General features: G+C 40.1%; 3 protein-coding genes across 10 annotated transcripts in view; 2 read left to right on the top strand and 1 right to left on the bottom strand.

Annotated features, from left to right (window-relative positions):
• ubtd2 (ubiquitin domain containing 2) overlaps window positions 1-5,279 on the top strand; it is a 14,086-nt gene extending 8,807 nt beyond the window's left edge. The window contains exons 3-4 of one of the 2 annotated variants that reach the window (XM_035991076.1): window positions 3,931-4,434; window positions 4,465-5,279. In XM_035991076.1, the coding sequence (XP_035846969.1) occupies window positions 3,931-4,427 (497 nt within the window). In that variant the 3' untranslated portion in view covers window positions 4,428-4,434; window positions 4,465-5,279. Of the gene's footprint in view, window positions 1-3,930 lie in introns of both variants that reach the window. The other variant, XM_031280852.2, reaches the window with a different exon arrangement.
• ublcp1 (ubiquitin-like domain containing CTD phosphatase 1) overlaps window positions 343-19,717 on the bottom strand; it is a 21,362-nt gene continuing 1,987 nt past the window's right edge. Inside the window, exons 1-13 of one of the 6 annotated variants that reach the window (XM_035991074.1) lie at window positions 18,661-18,838; window positions 18,042-18,325; window positions 17,692-17,783; window positions 17,200-17,285; window positions 16,962-17,077; window positions 15,616-15,714; window positions 15,422-15,459; window positions 15,112-15,210; window positions 14,783-14,899; window positions 14,551-14,678; window positions 14,214-14,322; window positions 12,019-12,024; window positions 343-353 (exon numbers count right to left, since the gene is read on the bottom strand). In XM_035991074.1, coding sequence (XP_035846967.1) covers window positions 14,295-14,322; window positions 14,551-14,678; window positions 14,783-14,899; window positions 15,112-15,210; window positions 15,422-15,459; window positions 15,616-15,714; window positions 16,962-17,077; window positions 17,200-17,285; window positions 17,692-17,783; window positions 18,042-18,195 — 957 coding nt within the window. In that variant the 5' untranslated portion in view covers window positions 18,196-18,325; window positions 18,661-18,838 and the 3' untranslated portion in view covers window positions 343-353; window positions 12,019-12,024; window positions 14,214-14,294. Of the gene's footprint in view, window positions 354-12,018; window positions 12,025-12,531; window positions 14,166-14,211; window positions 14,323-14,550; window positions 14,679-14,782; window positions 14,900-15,111; window positions 15,211-15,421; window positions 15,460-15,615; window positions 15,715-16,961; window positions 17,078-17,199; window positions 17,286-17,691; window positions 17,784-18,041; window positions 18,326-18,660; window positions 18,840-19,717 lie in introns of those variants that run through there. The other 5 variants (XM_035991073.1, XM_031280553.2, XM_035991072.1 and 2 more) reach the window with 5 other exon arrangements.
• On the top strand, window positions 9,055-12,334 carry il12bb (interleukin 12B, b). Of its 2 annotated transcripts, none has more exons than XM_031280551.2 (9): window positions 9,055-9,150; window positions 9,432-9,525; window positions 9,668-9,769; window positions 9,972-10,150; window positions 10,993-11,105; window positions 11,225-11,394; window positions 11,575-11,735; window positions 11,858-11,976; window positions 12,077-12,334. In XM_031280551.2, exons 2-9 carry the CDS (start codon window positions 9,432-9,434, stop codon window positions 12,102-12,104), a joined length of 966 nt encoding a protein of 321 aa, XP_031136411.1. In that variant the 5' UTR covers window positions 9,055-9,150; the 3' UTR covers window positions 12,105-12,334. The 2 variants fall into 2 exon arrangements, with proteins under 2 accessions (XP_031136411.1, XP_031136412.1); XM_031280552.1 differs by having other exon boundaries at window positions 9,972-10,151; window positions 11,000-11,105.

The following is a 19,717-nucleotide window of genomic DNA, read 5'->3' as shown; positions in this document are numbered from 1 at the left end:
ATTAAATCGTATCGTTACATAAGTATTGTGATGATATTGTATCGTGAGGCCTCTGGTGATTCTCACCCCTAATAACCAGTCAAGCTAGCTACTATTTAGGGCGGCATGCAAAACAGCACTGCAGCAACAAAGCATGTTTTTCAATCTAACCTCTTGTTGTTTAATGAAATCCTGCAACCAAAGGCATTAGCACCATCTGGAATCCATTAGCATTCTGCAGCTGAAGGATAAACACTTAAGGTGGAGCCAAGTGTAGTAGAAAAAAGCAAGTGAGATATACAGACAGAGATTCATATGCATATCATATTTATAGAATGTCAGTGAACCATGTGTAACATTTATCTTGTATTAGCCTTTTGTGACATTGGCTATGATGACAGCTTCCATATATTTAGCTGTCTCTGCTGCTATCTCACTGTTACATGAAATTAATTTAAAGGTGCTCTGCCACACGTATTTCATTACTTTGTGGTAATGTCTGAAGTTCTACCATGGACTCTTTTAACATTTTTTGTGGAAAAAATGCCTTGGTTACAATTGTTTCAAGCCATTCTAGCGTGGTATAGAAAGCCTGCAGGAAGACTCAGCTCAATTTGTGCCAGTTCTCATTAATATTTAACGAGCTAAGCTGCTTGACTCTGGCTAACAGCGAGCCAATGAGAGCCTGGCTATCAACATCCTTTACCCAGCGCAACTGGGCAAGCTCATGAATAGTAATGAGCTCAGGCAACATGATGTCAGACTGACCAGCTTTTGTAATTGGCCTGATTTCTCCACTTATTTCTTTTCAGTGGCTGGAGCTGACCGAGGAGGTAGCAGTTAATTTTCCCATTCACGACATAACACAAACACATATGAACGTATTTAAAAAATAAAATACAAGTAAAAACGGCTTTGTGTGGCAGGGCACCTTTTGAAGTCCAACTTTTTAATAATGAAAAACTAACAATACATGTGTGTTTTTAAAAAAAAAAAAAAAAAAAGCATGACATTATTTTTGACTACATAAAAAAGGATGACTAAATGTGATTTCAATTGGACTTAAATACATTTGTTATGAAACATGGTCTAAAGAACAAATGACACACCTGAATGGAGTTAGGTGTGCTGAAATATCTAAAGCCAGACAGACCGCTCATTAGAAGCTGGTGAATCTGAATCCTTGGATTTATTTGCACATGTTGATATTTCAGTTATGTTACTGACGAGCGGAAATCTTTAATACCTTAAAAACATGCTTACTAATTAGGTCACAATGTTGGTATGCCAGCAAATGATTTGGTTGCATAAGCGGAAAGAGTTTGCCTACATAGGCTTTTTTTCCACAATAAGGAAGGCAGGACGGATGTTGTTATTGGGTTATTGTACTGCACACTATAGGTGCTGCACACTTGTTATCCACATTACTACACATTTCAGTTTTAGAAACAAATTAAGTGAAGCGCTCTCTTTTTCTGCCTCCTACTCTCTCTCTCACATTCACTGGTAGACCATGTCCTGAGGCGTAGCATTGGCTTACTGTCCTCACCTTGACCACAGCAGTCTTCATAGAGCGCAGATAGCAACATCCTGTGGGCTTCTGATGATTCATCTCAGTCTCCCTTAAAGCAAAACTCATTGTCTCTCTTAAGTGGCTTGTGCCTCAATTTAAGTCATAAAACAACACGAGCAGTGCAGTGACCTTTTTAAACATTTACAAAAACAGCCTCTTGCTTTTGTAGGGAAAGTTTCAACTCTGGTCTTAGATTTTTTGGTTCTAATTTTGAGACTCTGAAGGGCAACATCATTACCATCTTTTTCAAAACCATTGAAAAGACAAAACGGTGGGGAAGAATTGGCTGTTTTTGGGATTTTACTCATAATATAACATATATAACATACATAACATAAAATAACTTTTTTAAATAGCAAATTTATTTCTTAGCATTTTTATATCAAAATTGATCAAAATACAATCATGTTTTCTTCCTGTAAAACAAAAAAAGCATGTGTGCTTACGTAAGCAGGTAATAACCAATTTCCACCAAAATGTTATGACATTCACCTGTCGACCAATCTGCAACAGCACAGAGCTACATCCATACTGCAGACTCATTAGCTAGCTAACGCACAGACCAACTCGCAAGGTGAAAACAATACCAGTCACGGGCTGTTGGGAAACTTTGGCAATTTTTACCGGCTGTGTTATTGCAGCACAGGCATGCTACACGTTGCATGCAGATAAACTGTGCTGGTGACAAGGCGGCATGGAAGGAGGTCAGGCGTGTTCATCTGCATGTACTGCCGGCACTGCAGTGACAGAGCCGTTTGAAAATCAGCAAAGTTTCCCTTTCATCTTTCATCCTCCTCGGGTGACGGAAGTGTGTGTGGTGCCATTGCCAACAGTCCTCAGTAGCTCCCCATGGTAGCGCCGTACTTCATTAAACTGTAAGCCCGCCCACTTTTTAGCAGTCCAATTAAAATGGGAAGGATTTCATTTTCAGCAAATCAAATATTCTGTTTCACTAGGAAATACGTCACAGTACAGAAGCTGAACACGCTCCAACTTCCGTTTCACTGGGACTTTAAGGGTAAAACAACTAAGGCAAGCAAACTTTGCAATCAAAACACCCATTACCACAATAAAATGACTGTGACTGAAAAGTGGTGACACACTATTGTACTGCGGAGACATGAAATCCCCTTGATGACCCTTGGGGCCTCCCCCCCCTGTGAATACCACTCTTTCTGTATGTGGAATGCTATGACCTCTTCGCTGCATCTTATTTCCGCCTCTCTCCACCAGCTCTTTACTCTTTGTCTGAATCACAGTTGGTCAACGGTGACATCATGTATTTTATTACTCCAACAGACGCATTACCCTTTTCTCCTGCTTTCACTTATCTTTCTTTGTCTTTGGTTTCTATTGAATCTAACTCTCATTTTTTCATTTCATCTTACTACAGCAAAATGTGAATTTGAGGTCAGATTTTGGCTTTGTTAGATGGAAAAAATTATGTGAGTGTTTGACCTTCAGTTTATGAACACAATAATGAAAATATACAAAATAACACTGATTTAAAATGCAACATAAATGTGCCAAAAAGTTAAGCTCATGCAAAGCAAGGCACCTAAAAGCAGGACTTATCCAGACCATTCATTTGAAAGTTTAAAAAAAGTCATTGAAAAGTTGAGGGTTTAACTGAAATGTTCACTTTAGTTATTAATTACTTTGTATTAGAACTTTCCAGTTAAATATTTACCTAGTGTTCTAAATATAACTATGCATGCACATAGTTTGTTAGCATTGGTATGTGGGTTACAGTAAGCTGTAACCTGCTGCAGATGATGGTTTATAGCTTCTAGTATGTATACGTCATTCCTATAATTTCACACACCTTCTTCTTCACAAATAGAAAGTGTGCATAGAACTGTGGTAAGTACAATAGATCATTACAGCAAGTTCAAATCTGAAGTAACCTGGCAATGTTTCACTTCACTTCTTACTTTGAAATGTGTGGTTTTACATTAATGGGTTAAAATAGACTTCACGTAAATCCTCAAGTAGGCAAAAGGTTATAATGTTATCGTAACTAAATGAATGATGGTCAAAACTGTTAAAACAAACCTAAGTTGAAAAAAGAGGAAATCCTTCAGCATTTATATAAGTCACAAAAAGGAAGAAGAATTATGACCAAAAAGTCATAAAAAATCAAGTCCAGGCACTCACAAGGTTGGTACACTACACCCTGAGGAAGGTTCAAGCCGACACGCGTTGGTGTATTTTTAATGTCTTGCCCTATTTATTATTTTATCACTTTTTGTAACCAACCTTGAGTGCCTGGAATTTATTTTTTATGACTTTTTTGGTTTGGTTAAGGGATACCAGAAGCACTCCTGCCACTTCTTACATTTATATAAAAGTGTTGACACATTTTTCTATTCTTCCAGGAGCTCTGACTGAATGTTATGATGAATTGGGGAATCGATACCAGCTGCCAGTCTACTGCCTCTCTCCTCCCGTCAACATGATTGAAGAGCGCTCTGACGAGCCTGATGGTTCCGATCCAGACTCCGGGGCCGCAGACCCGTCCACAGGCAGCGCCAGCGACGCCGGCTCAGGGGGGGAGTGCCAGCTTCGGCTCCGGCTCTCCACGGGTCGCGACCTCCGGCTGGCGGTCCGTTCCACGGACACAGTGGGCATGATGAAGCGCCGTCTACATAGTCAGGAGGGTGTGCCTGCCGCAACCCAACGCTGGTTTTTCTCAGGTCGGCCACTGACAGACAGGCTGCGCTTGGACCAACTCAACATCTCCAGGGACTATGTAGTGCAGGTTATCCTCAGCCAGCCGCCACAGCCAGAGCCGGCGTCAACACCAGGACACACACCAGAAGCCTCTGGGCCAGTGGCAGCACTGCCGCAAGAGCCTACACCGGTGGAGAATTAACCTAACCCGGCAGCCTGGAGGTGGGCATACCGGTGGGCTGGAGGAGAGGGAGGATAACAAAGGAGAAAGAGAGAGTGAAGTTGATTCTGACTTTTCTCTTTAGATTTTTTCTCTTCTCCTCTCTTTGTTTTTGGACAGAGGTTGGCTGTCTCCCAGCACAAAAGGACTCTTTAAATGAGAAAAGACTCTTCCTTATGGTTTTACACGTTGAAATTTTGACCTTTTTTGAAGTCTTTTTAACTGTTCCTATGGAAACCAAACAACAAAAAAATAACTGTCAGATGGCATAAGGGTTTTCTTAGCAACACTGATGTTCGAATGTTTCCATTCAAGTCCTGCTCTCTGGCAAAGCTTGGTCAGGAGAATTCTGTTTATAAGGCTACAGGGTTATACATACATTTATACATACATTTTCATCACAATACAATTCAACACGGACTGTTCAGGAAGAAAGGAATAAAGATAGTTTAACAATCATTACAGTTATTCTTAATTATATGTGAATCAAATCAAGAACACTTCCTCACTTGGGGAATAAGTCGGTATGCTATCGCTGTAAAGAAAGATTAGAAAAATGGATGTGTCCTTCATGTCAAGAGGTTGCAGTTACGGGGCATGAGTGTCACCAAGCTGCTGCTGGATTAGATGCTTTATTTCACTCTGCTTCACAGAACAATCAGAGCAGTCATAAAAAAACGTGTGTGTGTGTGTGTGTGTGTGTGAGTGGGTGAGCATGTTCATATATGATCAAGACACAACCACACGTGGCAAAAGGAATGGAATATCAGAAACACAGTTGCAAATTATAATTAAAAATAGAATGTTTTTAATTAAAATTGATCATTATTTCTATTTCTTGTTCTCTGTCTAATTATTTGCCTTGAATAGTTTCATGTTTTTGATGTAGGGGTGGGACAAATTATTGCAGTATGTTGCAATAAAAGTGCAGATTTACATTATCTTGCAGTCTTTCAATGTCAGTTTATGCCTAATAATCATATCAAGCATCATATTGTAGTTTAGGCTATAATTCCTATCAATAGTGTGGGCAGGTTCAAACCACAGATCAGAAGTTACAAAGACTGTTTCTCTAACTAGAGCCCATTACTGGATTTTTTTTAGGCTGATATCAATATTTTAGAATTAAAAGGAATAGTTTTACATTATGGGAAATAGTTATTCGCTTTCTTGCTGAGAGTTAGATGAGATCTACACCACTCATGTCTGTACAGTAAATGAAGCTGTAGTCAGCAGCCAGATAGCTTAGCTTAGCTTAGCTTAGCATAAATACTGGAATCAGGAAGCCTTTCTCTGTCTAAAGGTATAAAGATAAGCCTAACAGCACCTCTATCGCTCACTAATTAAAATGTTAAATCTTGTTTGTAAAATTATTACACAAAACAAAATGTTAAAAGGTTAAAAGTTGTGGTTTTATGGGGAGAGTTGAGAGTGCTGGAAATATTACTAGTGGTCAACAGGAAACCAGGGGAAACTTCAGGCCTCACTGGCCTGGCCAAGACAGGTTTCCAACACATAACAGTTGGCTTTAAGGGTGCTAGTGTAGGTTGATTTTGTTTCCCCCTGCTTCCAGTCTTTATGCTAAGCTAAGCTAATGTGAAACTATTCCTTTGAAAATCCATAATCGATATATTGGCCGACATACATGCCAATACCGATAAATCAATGAAATGGCTAATGGCTAATATTGGACGTTAATATTGGCACAGCTGATTTAGAGGTCGGGCTCTTTTTTTAAAAGCATTGATACTTAACAGATCTGCTTTCCATTGCCTTTGATTTCCTCTTTTCCTTATTCCAACTTCCTTCTTTTTAAATGTAATTATTCCAGCCAGACAGAACATGGAAAATTCCTTGAAAAAAACATTATGATGCAAAGAGGCTGTCCAGAAAGAAGAAGCCACTGTAAGCATTGTGTTTGAAAGACGTGCAACCAACTGGCATTCCCAGCTTGAGAACAAAAGCGCAAATGTCATTCAGCCAGTGATGGAATGAGGAAGGAACTAACCTTTGCTAACAAGCTATCTGCTATCAGTCATGTGAACTTGTGTAAACTAATTGTTTGAGAATTAATGTAGAGGAAGAAGGAGAGTTAATGACTCACTTTCATGCTATTAAAAGTGAAAGATCACACTGTACGAGTATGAGTATCGGGCAGAAGGGAAGTGGATACAACATGGTCAGTGTGACAAATCCAATCCTTATAATTGTGGCTTTTGGGGGGGAAATAGGCTACCTTTGTACATCACACCTGATCTAGGTCGCAGTCTCAAAATTTCATTTTCTCTGTTTTGAGACGTGCACACCAGCGGAAATCTGTTACTTTTAAGTATGACAGATGGTATCGCGTGAATAATATCATAATAATACTTTTATAATAAACTTTCATTGTCGTAAAGTTTGTAGTTTTCTTTCTGAGCAACATTCTATACTTCTGTTCACTGGTGATTTTAGACCCTTTTTAGGGGGTCTCAAGCCTGTTAGTGACAGAAGACAAACAATTACAGGTTCTAACCGTGGATTTCCACAGGATGCGGAACGTCTGCGGACCGGCTCCGCTGTGGAACGGCTGCGTGCTCCGCCGTCCGTCAATACCCACCAGGTCCGGATTTGTTGCGTAACGGCTGCGGCCAGCCGACCACGAGATCTCGCGAATTCACGTATGTTCGTGCGATATAACAGGATGTAGTTTCTATAAACAGAACCACAAAACCAACAACAGTTTGTTTCCATCCAGAGGAGTAGAGGGGAAACAACTCTGTGCTGTGTTTTCAAGGTGTAGTGCAGGGAAATATGACCTGCCGTGAGCACGGTGTATTTTATTTTGAAAAGTATCCGGATGTTTTATTTTGTTTCTGTGCTCGACTTCCTGTCCCGCACAATCTGAATTGTGCTGTATTGCTGCGGAGCTCTCCGTCGTCCGTCAAAAATAGAAGCTCTGCGTATCTGCTCCGGAGGGCTGCGGACTGACGGAACTGGGACGGAGTAGGGACGCAGACGTTCTGCAGTCAGTGGAAATACACACATTGACTTTAATGGAAACCTAATGACTCCGTAGACGTTCCGGAGACGTTCCGCAGACGTTCCGCATCCAGTAGAAATTGCCGGTAAGGGCTTGAAACAGGTTTAATATCCTGTGTCGCTGTCGCCGATGCAACACACCTGAAACCCAGTCAAGGAAAGGGTCAACAAAAACATAGTGTTGGCCAATCAGAGGTGGTTGTGCCAGACTCCCGCCTTTGGCTGAGTCTCTATCTAATCTGTCAGAGGGAGAGCAGGCGTGCGGTTGTGAGGGTTAGGGTTATGAAGTTAGTAATTTCATGGCGCAGATTAGAACCCAAATTGAAACGTAAGCAACTAAAATTGATAATGTTAGAACAGTGTGTCAAATTTACAAAGTGGTCGTTATTACTGTGACTTATAAAGTGTCAGGTTTAGTTCCATCACAGTGTTAATAGTGTCACAAAAACGTTAGCTGACGTTGTTGTTCAGTAGCTAGCTCAGAGATTATTGGCTAATGAAATTACTGGGGGGGGGGTTAACACTTTTGCAAGGCACTGTATCCATGTCACATTCTCATTAGGGGCTGTGTCCCCCTAAAGGTCTGATCCTAGAATCGCCCCTGCTTCTGTTTGAAACCAAAAAGCACACCAACCCCGAGCAATAGTCATCTATTACCTTTTTTTTTTTATAAATGCACAGCAATGTTGAATCAAAAGAAACCTCTATAACTATAATTAAGTTAGAGGTGTACTTATAGGAAATGGTCTGCTGGTTATCATTACAGACATACCTACAATGGCACAGTTAAATGTTAGTGGTTAAAATGGGAGCAGAATGAATAATGGAAAGTCCTTCATCAATCACTCTGTACAGGTAACTTCCCAAATGAGATATTTACACGTTGGTTTTTTTCTACATGGTCAAAGAACATTTTGTTTACAAACCTAATTTAAGGAGCCCTACATGTGACCTTTCACTAATACATTTGTATTTCATCCCAGTGACTATTCTCTTTTCTACTTCCAAAGAGGTGTCACTTTTGCTTTCTTGTTCTTGTTCCTGAGAACTCTCATGACCATTTTCCAGGGTACCTATTTAGTTTTATTGATACACCATCCCACACTGTCATGTGCAAACACTTGTGCTTTTCCAGTTCTCCTTCCCAAAGGTTTCTGTCTCATTTGTTGTCCCTGACTTCCTCCGCAATGGCCAGTGTGGCTGCAAAATCATGCACACAATTCTCACAATAGAATATACTTGTATATAATGAATTGTACTTTTGTCCTCGGCTTTCGTCATTTTCCTCACAACTGAGTAAATCAGGCATAACAAACCATGAAACTGAAGAGTTAGATGGGTGAAGAAATAATGTTGAGCTGTGCCTTTGCTTCTTAATTAATAAAAATTGTCCTTTGGTGTTTCCAACCGATGGATAGATCATGATCTCACGTCATCTGCCCTTATAGTCTTTACACACAAACACACACGCATGTACGCACGCACACACACACACACACACACACACACACACACACACACACACACACACAGACCGATTTGGTTCCTCTACTGGGAAATTCTGAACCTCTCATATATATACAGCATGCACATACTCGCAACACCACCACTTCACACCACTTCACCTCTGGGGCAACCTTATCAGATCAGCTTGCAGTTGTGAAATTCAAGTCCAGTTGTCAAGGTAAGATCTACTACACTCATTTTCTGTTATCTCTCCTGTTTGTTTGTTTTTCTCTATTAAATAGATATTTATTCTAATATATTGAGGTTAACACCTGTTTCTAACATTAGTCCCAGACTCTTTTTAAAGTTAGAATTTCATTGAAAGAAATTGACAGATTGTTCACCATATTTAAGAGTCTTATCTGTATAGGATAATTAAATTAATGCCTGTTTATAAATCAATTATACAAGTTTGGTTCCAGTCCCTGTACTATATTAACTTACTGCCCTTTCTTCCAGATGCGTGTATTGTTCCTTATAGTCCTGTATGCTGGATTGTGCTACGCCAGCTCTGACAGTGACCAAGAAAACATAGAGATTCTAATGGATAATGGTTGGTAACTCCTCCTTTCACTACTAAATATCCCTCTTCCTCTCCATTTGTCTCTTTGCCCCACATATAGTAAATGTTGATTCAAGTCAGTCTGTGTGATGATGTGTGTGTGTGTGTGTGTTTCTTGTCTTTGATTATCTAGTTCTGGTCCTGAGAGTGCCCTATGGTCTGGGTAGCCGTGTGTATGTTCCTCTGACCTGTGGAGAAGCTTATCAAAACCAGCCTGTGGTTTGGAAGAAAAACGGTAATACAACTTAACTGTTACTACTATAACTACTAGTAATACAGTACTTCTATTAGTGCCTGTGCCAATATGCTATGTACAATACGATGCAATACGATACAATACGATACGATAATGATAAATTCTCTTCAGTCAATTTTTCTCAGTGATTTTATGACATTTTAAAGCATCATTTTTACATTGATCTACGTCCTTGTCTCAGGCGAGGAGATTGAACCAGCTCTGCAGGGGAACCAGGTCAAGGTCCTGGTGGAGGAGATGAATGGAGGAAACTACACTTGTCACCTTGGTCCAGACGGAGAATACCTCAACCACACTGTTATCCTGATCCAACTAGATCCAGACAACAGGACTGTCATTCTGGAAGAATTCCCTGAAGAGGGTAAGATAAGACAGATGGAGGGAGTGAGGGAGCAGAAGAACAAAGCAGGCACACACACATTGAGAGAAAAGACAAACAGAGAAAGATAAAGATTTGTTGTGTAGTTGGACCTGGCGAGAGGTATTTCACTGGATGAGACATAGGATACAGTAGATGTCACTGAAGAGTTGAGATAAGAAAGATGGTGGGAGAGAGAGATAAGATGAAATAGACAGAGACTGTTGCCTGAAAGCCAACAACATTCAAAAGATAAGATGAACGATGGGGCACATGTCAAAAGAAACTGGATAAAAGGAGGAGCAGAGGTAGAGTAATGATGGGACGCAAGTGGACAGAAAAAGGGGAAAAGGAACGAGACAACACAATGATTGCAAGAAAGGAAACAATAGAAAGAAAGCAAAACATGTAAGACGGCACAGGGTCTTTGTTGAATTCATGGTTATACTTTGACATATTTGCTGTAGGATAAACAAACCATACCAAGGTTCACACAATAAGTTTTATGTCACACGCATCACCATATTGTTAGTGCAAGTCAAAAAAGACACCAAACTTGTTGCATCTAGTCCACAATAGTATCTTTCAGATTTTCCAGATAAAAACCTTTGTTGTGCCTGATTTGATGGAACAAAATGGGAAATATAGTGAAGAGGCTGAAGCAGACAATTGTCTCATCAGTTGTCTGGCTTGTTCAGTAATTTTATTAATTAATCTTACAATGATTTATTAATGTTTAAATGCTGGGACCTTCATAAGAAAGTGAGAGATACATTGTTCACAACAGCATTAAACACAAAGAGAGAGAGAGCCTCAGAGTGCTAACAATGTTTCTGTTCCTCCCGGTCCAGGTCACATCTACTGTTCAGCCCCCAACTATAACGGCTCCTTCCACTGCACCTGGAGAAGATCACCTACCAGATCCAACGCTGCTGTGCTCCTGGTGAAGGCAGAACGGTGAGGACAATATATCACTTGCTGACACAATGCTCCTCCTACTCATTTAATGTACTCAGATGTAGCTCACGAATCCTGGTCTGGATATTATTTTAACAACCAGTTTGTTTTCAATCTAGTAATTCAGAAAAGATTCCATGTGAGCTGGATGCTGATGGATCAGGAATTCACTGCAAGGATGCCAACTGCCCATACAAAGAGGAACAGCACCGTGTCTTCTTCACCATCTACATACACAGCGACTCTCGCCTCGAGGCCTACACAAAGACTTTCTACCTGAGAGAGATTGGTAAGTGATTGTATGTTAATGTCTGTGTTATTGGTAGTAGTGTAATGTGGCCTCATTTCCATTAATTTGCCCCTAATTCTCTTCTGTCTTGCCTACTGTAACAATCCTGCCACATCAACGTCACTGTACTGTTTCACCCACCCTTTCACCCTTCTCCACCTCATTCCTCCCCCTATTTAGTGAGGCCAGCAAATCTCCATAACCTGCGCATCACTGATGGGAAGGAGTTCAGCTGGAACTACCCTGAATCCTGGGCTAAGCCCTGCACCTACTTTGGTCTGCAGTTCCAGGTCAAGGTGGTCCAAAAAGGACTTCCCTGTGACAGTAAAAATAAAATAATGGTAATCAATACAAGCATGATATAGATAAGATTCAAGTTACACTTAGTGTAAAAATGCTTAAGCTGACTTCCAGTTAAACCACATTTCTTTGTCTTTAATGTTCCGCCTCTTCTCTTGTGCAGAATGACACCACTGAGAAAACGACATATAAGGTCAACATCAAACCCAATAAGTATGTTTTCTGTGTGCGAGCTCAAGACAAATTCACCAACGGGCCATTTAGCCACTGGAGCCGCTGCATGTAAGTATATTAAGTAAGTTTATGATTTGATCCAAATAATACCAAGTTATGTCACCAAGATTGATCTGATCCATACTGTTTCGTTCCATACTTTCTCCAGAGTGGATAAACATACACAGGTCTGCTAGCTTCTGTCACTGGACTGAAGCCATAGAGGATGGAAGAACACCAGGATGCAAGAAAACATTTTTCTAACTCCCATTTTTTAAAAGCAATGCACAAAGTGCTGTGCTTTGGGAGTGAAAGTATACCTGTACAGTATTTATTGATCACTTATTTAAGTTGTCTCTATGGAACTACAGTATAATGTTAAGCCTATTATTTGTAATATGATTGAAATAAAGTACTCATTCCTTTATGCCCTTTGCAACTATCCTTTCAGAATTGTTGCTAAAATGTTTCCTAACATTTAATAATAATAATAATAATAATAATAATAAACATTACAAATACTGCAATTTTTGTATATCTCAAATGTATTGGTCATTTTTGTAAACTATGTCAATATTTGGTGACTACAGATTTTACAAGACTTAAGGAACAATGAACAGGCAATTTAGATACAAAAAAAGTTTATTGTCATATTTACAGCCAGGATGTCAGGGATGTGATGAGGAAAACACAAAAAAGCAGATCAAGAAACCATCTCAAGAAATGAAATGGAAAGGACTTGAATGTCCAAAAGAGCTGTAAACTTGACATTTGAAAAAAACGACATTCCTGATGTTTCCATGAGCTTCAGGTGCTACTTGATCATAGGGTGGGACACACCTTCCCCCGATACTTCCCCTTCTTCATCCATAACTTAAAATCAACGTTGACAATAAGTGCAGACACATTCATTTCATTAATAAAGCAGCTACAAAAAAAAGAAATGGAAAATGCACATTTTGTGCTGTCAGTTTCTTGCATTCCCATCATTTTCCCTAAATTGTTCAGTAAAAGCTCTAAACAAAACATATACTACTTAATTCTACATAAAAACAAAAAAAAATGTAACCAATCCTTTGTGTGTATCTGAGTGCTTCCAGCAACCAAGCTGTCACGTAACAATGGAACAGAAAAACACAAATACATTTCTGGGCAAATATGCACACACACCCATCCCCCTTGGAACCTGACTGTTTGTGTGCCTACAGTATGTACAGCCTCCTCCAACCCACAGGACTGTGTCTAGTGACCCCCGCATACAAGACATTTTCCATCAAAACATGCACATGGCATTGATTGTTTTGATGAAAGTATTTTCAACCAGTCTTGATCTCAACAGCTCTTAATGTCACAGTAGCTCTGAGGATTATTGCATATGTCGAATTGTGTCGGTTGCAGGCATCAGTTTGATGCTCAAGGATTTAGATGTATCTTTGACCACTGCTATCAACACATTCTGCCATTCCAATTTTTCACTTTCATTTTTCACTACAATTTGGGCAGAATTAACTTGACAGATGTACTGCGTTACAAACCATATTTGTTAAATGTGTTGAAGTTATTCTTTCCTGTTGAATTTCACATTTAATCATTTTCTTCAATCAGTCTTTCTCATACATGTAAAATTAAGCATATTGGCTTTTGTTAATCTCAGTCTCTACAGAATATGCAATAGGTAAGATCTTAACTTCGTACAGGGGTGGGGGACACCACCTGTTGACCTTAGCCATGGTGACATTTTATTTGTATCTGTTTTTACTTGCTTGGTATAGCATGATAGTCAGAGCAAAGTATGTCTACCTTTTAGTAAAAGACAAGCAACTTCACACTACCGATAATGTGCAAATGTTGTAAACCCCACCCATCTAGAAGACCAAGCAGGTTTAAAAGATCTCAAATATTTTCAGGTACTGTTTAGCCGTGGGCTTCAAGATGTATTCTAGACAGCTGACTGAAGTAGGTTTGTAGATGTTTGTGGCTCATGGTTGATCGTGGCATGCGGCCTCAAACCTAGGGGTAGTTTTTTAACCCAGGTGTATTTTACGATTACCGCACAGGTAACTGACGTTAGGTAACTGCCATTATTATTGTAATAAATGCGAAAACTGTGTGATTCGGGAGAGAACATGCAAAGATATAAATTGGGAAGCCCATCTCAGTCCTGAGCTTTTGAGTGTTGGTGGCTGCAGGGTTAGTTTAGGATTTGTAGTAAGGTTTGTAATAAAGGGCGTGTGTGTGTGTGTGTGTGTGTGTGTGTGTGTGTGTGTGTGTGTGTGTGTGTGTGTGTGTGTGTGTGTGTGTGTGTGTGTGTGTGTGTGTGTGTGTGAGAACTGGATAATGGGATGGTAGCGTCCAGCCCAAGTCTTTGCAGAGGATGCAGTCCCTCTTCAGTGGTGCTGCCTTTTAGATAGGTACCTACAAAGACACACACACACACACATAGTTATTTCATAGTTTAGATCTATTTAGGTTCATTTATATCAATCTCAAAGTATGTGTGTGTTCTTGGATGTATTTTAGGTATATCGGCATATTTGTTTTCGCTTTATTATTTTGTTGTATAAGGGACTTCTTAGGTGCTACAACCATGCATTATGTCACTACTACTATGCAATTATTACTTTTTGGCATATGTGTTCCTACCTCTCCCAGTGTTTGTGGTTGAGTCCACTGAAGTCATCAAGCTTGGCAATTTCTTTAAGGTACTGAGCCAGTTTATAGAGCTCCCTGTCCTTCTCTCTGTTAAGATGGGCCTTCATGAAGGGTCGGATCTACGCGCACACGCACAATAGGATTCAGAAAAAGCTGTGTATAATGCTGATAATGATGAGGAAGAGGTGGGGTCGAAGTAATGACGATAATGCTGGCCGCCTACCTTTAGTCCATTCTGTGGGTTCATGAGGAAATTTCGTCCAATGTCGTCAAACATAATGGTGTTCTTCCTGTTGTAAAATTCTCCGTACTTCCCCCATATCACACCCAGGGGCTTCACCTGGATACATGGATACAGCACAAATAAAGACACAATCCATAATCAAAAGGTAAACGAATGGAAAAAAAGCCACACCACACTACACAACAACTACATTTAAATATACATGCTTTCTTCTGCTGAAAAAGATTTGTTTACATCAGTAATATGTGTAACTGCAGCAGTGAAACATGCCAATATCTTCATTTATGATCCACTGTGTGTGTACCAACCTCCACGACCCCTCTCTTAGGGGTATGTACCGTGATCATTGCTGCACTGTCCAACATGAACGTAATCTTGTAGTTAGGGTTGTCTGTCACTCCCAACTCCTACACACACACACACACACACGCACAAACAAACACAGAGGCGCACACACACAGGCAGTATTGTTATCTTTTGTTCCCCTTTGAACCCAAATGCTGTGGGTTACATTGTTTAACACTGCCACCTTTTGGCAGAAAAGGGTACAGTACAGTAATGGTAGCATTAATTTAGCGTGAGCAACAACACCAAAAAGAACACAAGTGGAATACTTACTTTCATTTTGGCATCAATCCACTTCATACTTGTAGCAGCTAAGGAGAGAAAGCACATGTGTAAGATGCTTGTTCCACAAGCGGAGATTGCTGGGTAGCAGCACACAGAGGAAATCCAAAACAATAAATGGCCATAAGATATGTACTGTAGTTAGTAGATGTTAAAAAAAAGCAGAGATAGGAGAAGAGACATACACCAGATGACAATGTCATAGTCCTCGTAGGCTGATGTCAGAAACTCGTGAAGGTATGGTCTCATCAGCTCCTGACCCGTTTCTGCACACGACTTGTGATCTAAACACACACAACACATCAATGCATAGTGTCGTAGATTAAACTAGCAACTGATAGGCTGACAAACAGTGCCTGTTAATAAAAGTGTCCTGTTCTACTGGTAGACATTACAAAAGGAGTCAGCAAAATACAGATTTTGTGTCAATTAGTGTTGTCAAAAAAAAATATTTTTCAAACGCTTTCAATACTCATTTTCCGCACCACTGATACTTTCTCTTCTCTCCAACAGCGAGTTGACACACATCGCTGCAGTGCCCACATAGCCCCGTCTCCTCTAATTCACTTACAGTGCTGTCTTCTTGTCACTTGTCTCATTCACTGGTTGAATATAATAATTTACGGCTTTTGTTATGGTGTTAGCACATTAAAGATGGCAAGTGCAGAGCTTTTGCGACTGGTTTGGGTTGAAAACAGCAAGAGTGCTGTTTGGAAATACTAATTATTTACTACAGTCATCAGGGTTGTCCCTACCATTGTAACACTTAGGCGCATCCCCTAAGTGTTTTTTCACAGCGCCATAGCCAAATGAAAAGAAATAAAAACTATGCTGACAATCCTTTGCCACATTTTGCTGTCATTTATGGCCACATTAGCTTTTCTGTTCCTCTCCTCTGCGTGTCTGACCGAGGGCAGGGCTCAGCTCACACAGAGCGGACAGCAGAGCAGAGAGGCTAAGGCAAGGAGACAGTGAACCAGGTGAAGTGAAGGTAAGGCTTTACTCCAGTTGTCGTCAACTCGAGTAAAAAGTAGAAAAGTGATATTTCCACCTGCATGTGTCCACACAACCAAAGCACCTAAGCCCTCCAGAAACCTAGGGAAAACCTAGTCGGTTGGTTGTTAAATTTATCTTTTAATTCAAATCTAAAATGGTATGCCCTCAATTTTGTGTCAATTTCCCCGTGGTATCAAAAATGGTATAGAATATATCGATATTCTTCAAGGTACTGTATCAAAGTTAGGAATTCCAGTATCGTGACAACACTAGTATCAATCTGTCAACATTTTCTATTTGTTCGTAAAAGCGTCAACCCTGTGAACGTTGTTCAGATTACACACATACAACAAATGTGCACACATGAAGAGAAGAGACAGTTCAGATGCAGTATTAAAGTAAATGTTTTGTAATGTACAGTTAGATAAAGCGCACAGTGTTTACTGTTAGCATGCTATGATTTAACAAGCCATGAAGTCACTGGTTTTCCAGTCATACTCTTAAAGAGAAAAATATCGGTGTCAATGTAACTCACCGAACAGTGTATAGTCCACATCCAGTACCAGAAGACCCTTGCCTTCTCTGGGAGGGTTCATCTCCTCCACCTTATAGTCTTTCACTCTGCGGGCGATCTTAGCCAGGTTCTCCTCTCTAGACACATAGAATATTTGTTTCTCAGACACATGCGGATATATATGCTCATGCCCCCTCATACATTTCATCTTGCCTCTGTATAGCCACAGACACATACAAATCCCATCAAAATATCTAACCTGTTCTCCACTTCAATGACCTCCTCCTCGATGTCAAAATCATTGACCACGTCATCGTTCTCTGGGGGAGGGGCTAGAACCTCTTCCTGAACAAAACAAAACACATGCACAGTTAAAGTTTACCAGTCAGCCAAGGGGAACACTTAACACAACACAGTAAATAAGCAAAAAGTAAGACCTTAGATGTCAGAGAGCAAACAAGCCAATCAGCTAGTTGGACAAAAATGACAACACTGTAGTCAACAGCTAGCTAAATCCTCACTTAACCAATCACTTATTGACAGTTGATTAAAGCTAGTTAGTGACCCAAAGTCTTAATTAACAACTAAGAAAACATGTTTATAATGTTACTCTTTGAATAAATATGTTCTGGTTGTACTGCAAATTAGCTGGTGACACTCAGGCACTTAGCCTGTGGACTGGACAACTATTCCTGAGTTCCAACCAGATACATTTGGAGTCAGTTGACTTCTCTATCACCCTGCCACTTACCAGGCTCTCCTCTCTGGTACCCATCATCATGATCTTAGTGTTAGGCTTCAGCTTCAGAGAGCCCAGCTTCACCTCATCCTCTGCAGGTTTACCTGGAGGCAAGAATAAAGAGAGAAAGAACAGGACTAGAGAGAGATCAATTTAGCTGCAAACCTCACGACAATTACAAAAAATAGAAATAATGTATATACTACATACAGGTGAAGAAAATTGACACTCAGACAGCTAACATACTGAGAAATGGACATGTTTGTACAAGTAAAACACCATCACTTTGGTTTGGGTATCATATGGCATTATTTACACTAGCTCCACCACGTTACAACGCACTTGGTCACAAGCGTTCTCACCTTTGACCTTGAGTCCCAGTAGTTTCTGTCTCTCCGGCAGCACCCCAGTCAAGGTCTTAATGGACTGTTTCAGGTCCATCACTGTGTCCTCCTCAGACAGAGAACTGATGGAGTACTCCTGACCTCCCCACTTTATGATCACTGATACTGACATGGCACACACAGGCTCTTCACACACATAAACACACTTGGCTGCAGCTGGAGTCACGTATGCACGCGCACAGACGACTGCACACTTTTAAGCAAATGTTTCCAGCTACAGTAACAAACATACACACGTACACCTTGCAGAGAGAGGGGAATAGGCAAAATAACAGAAGTGTCAGGATGACACGCTGTAACTGGCTGTAGCTTGAGCAAAACATACAAAGTAGCTAATAGTGAAACACAACGAGCAAAACATGACATCACTTTTGTTAAGCATGTGTAGTTTTGGCTGGCTAATTCAATACCCAACAGCCAAATGCCACCTAATCAGAGCAGACACGTTGACAGTTCCTGATGTTGATATTTTTAGCATTAAATGGCTAACAACGACTAGCAACAATGTAAACACGCGAGGTAACGAGCCAAGTAGCTAACATTAGCTGACTAAGCTACACGGTTTGGGCATCCTTACTTGGTAGAGCAAGCTAGCATGTAATGCTAGGCAAACACTGTCAAATTTCGTCGGAAAGTTGAATGAATGAATGAATGAAGTTTGTCGTTCAGTTTCATTCATCGAGCGGCGCACACTGACTGTTCTTCCTGGCGTCCCGAATCCTGCCGGTAGTGACGTAGAAAAAAAAAGCTTCGTTACCATAGTGACCATATTTCAATAGATTAACATACAATCGTTTGATAATAGTTGTCACTGACTTCATCCTTAAATGTAATCTAGTAAAGACAAGAAAAGATAAAGGAAGAAAGAAAACAAAGTTGTGGACGAGTATAACAACATTAAGTGTGGCTTATTTTAATTTTATGCTTCTGACTTTATCTTTCATTGATCACAATGTGAAACAGACAAGTTGTTGTGTTTGCACTTTTTCAAAGGATCCTGTAACGTTAGCCTATCATTAGAAATCAGATAATGCAATAATTACTGGATACAGGCACGGTTCTAGACTGCTTTGAATGGGGGGCAGTAAGAAATGTTGGTTGGGCATCAACAACTACTGTTAATTCAGGGTTTTTTAGTTTCAGGCTCAGAATGGCCCTTTGGAGGATTGTGTGAATGGGTGAATGAGAGGCAAAGTGTAAAGCGCTTTGTCAGGTAGGCCTAAGGTAGAAAGGCACTATATAAATGTAGTCCAGTCCAACTTTTATAGGCATCTCTTACATACATTGTTGTTTTCAACTAAGCAAATACTACTAAATCTGGGCAAGGATACACTTGATTGACATGTGAGTGTGAATATTTGTTATATTTTAATTGTTTGGTTTTAATATGTAGCAACCAAGGTGATGCTGAGTTTATAATCCTGGGGAAATTAAGTGATTTGTTGTTGGTCAAACCAATGTGGGTACTTAGGCCTTGTTGAGACGTAGGCTACGTTTTTTGGCATCCAGATTTTATCCAGATTGATTTCAGAAAGTCTGGACAGCAAAGAAACACATGAAATGCAATTTTTTTGCAAATTGGATCAAAACCACATTTGGAGGCGGTATTGAAGTGTGAATCCAATCGGATTTCT

Source organism: Sander lucioperca, chromosome 13, assembly GCF_008315115.2.
Source record: "Sander lucioperca isolate FBNREF2018 chromosome 13, SLUC_FBN_1.2, whole genome shotgun sequence".
In the NCBI taxonomy this organism is placed as follows: Eukaryota; Metazoa; Chordata; class Actinopteri; order Perciformes; family Percidae; genus Sander; species Sander lucioperca.
Note: the sequence above shows the minus strand (reverse complement) of the source record. Positions and strands in the feature narration are given on the sequence as shown.

What these genes read in the sequence shown, in the direction of transcription:
- il12bb (XM_031280551.2), top strand. Translation starts at nt 9,432, where the DNA reads ATGCGTGTATTGTTCCTTATAGTCCTGTATGCTGGATTGTGCTACGCC. An exon ending in CTCCTGGTGAAGGCAGAACG is followed by an intron (nt 11,106 to 11,224) that starts GTGAGGACAATA and finishes TTTTCAATCTAG; the next exon opens with TAATTCAGAAAAGATTCCAT. An exon ending in TTTCTACCTGAGAGAGATTG is followed by an intron (nt 11,395 to 11,574) that starts GTAAGTGATTGT and finishes CCCCCTATTTAG; the next exon opens with TGAGGCCAGCAAATCTCCAT.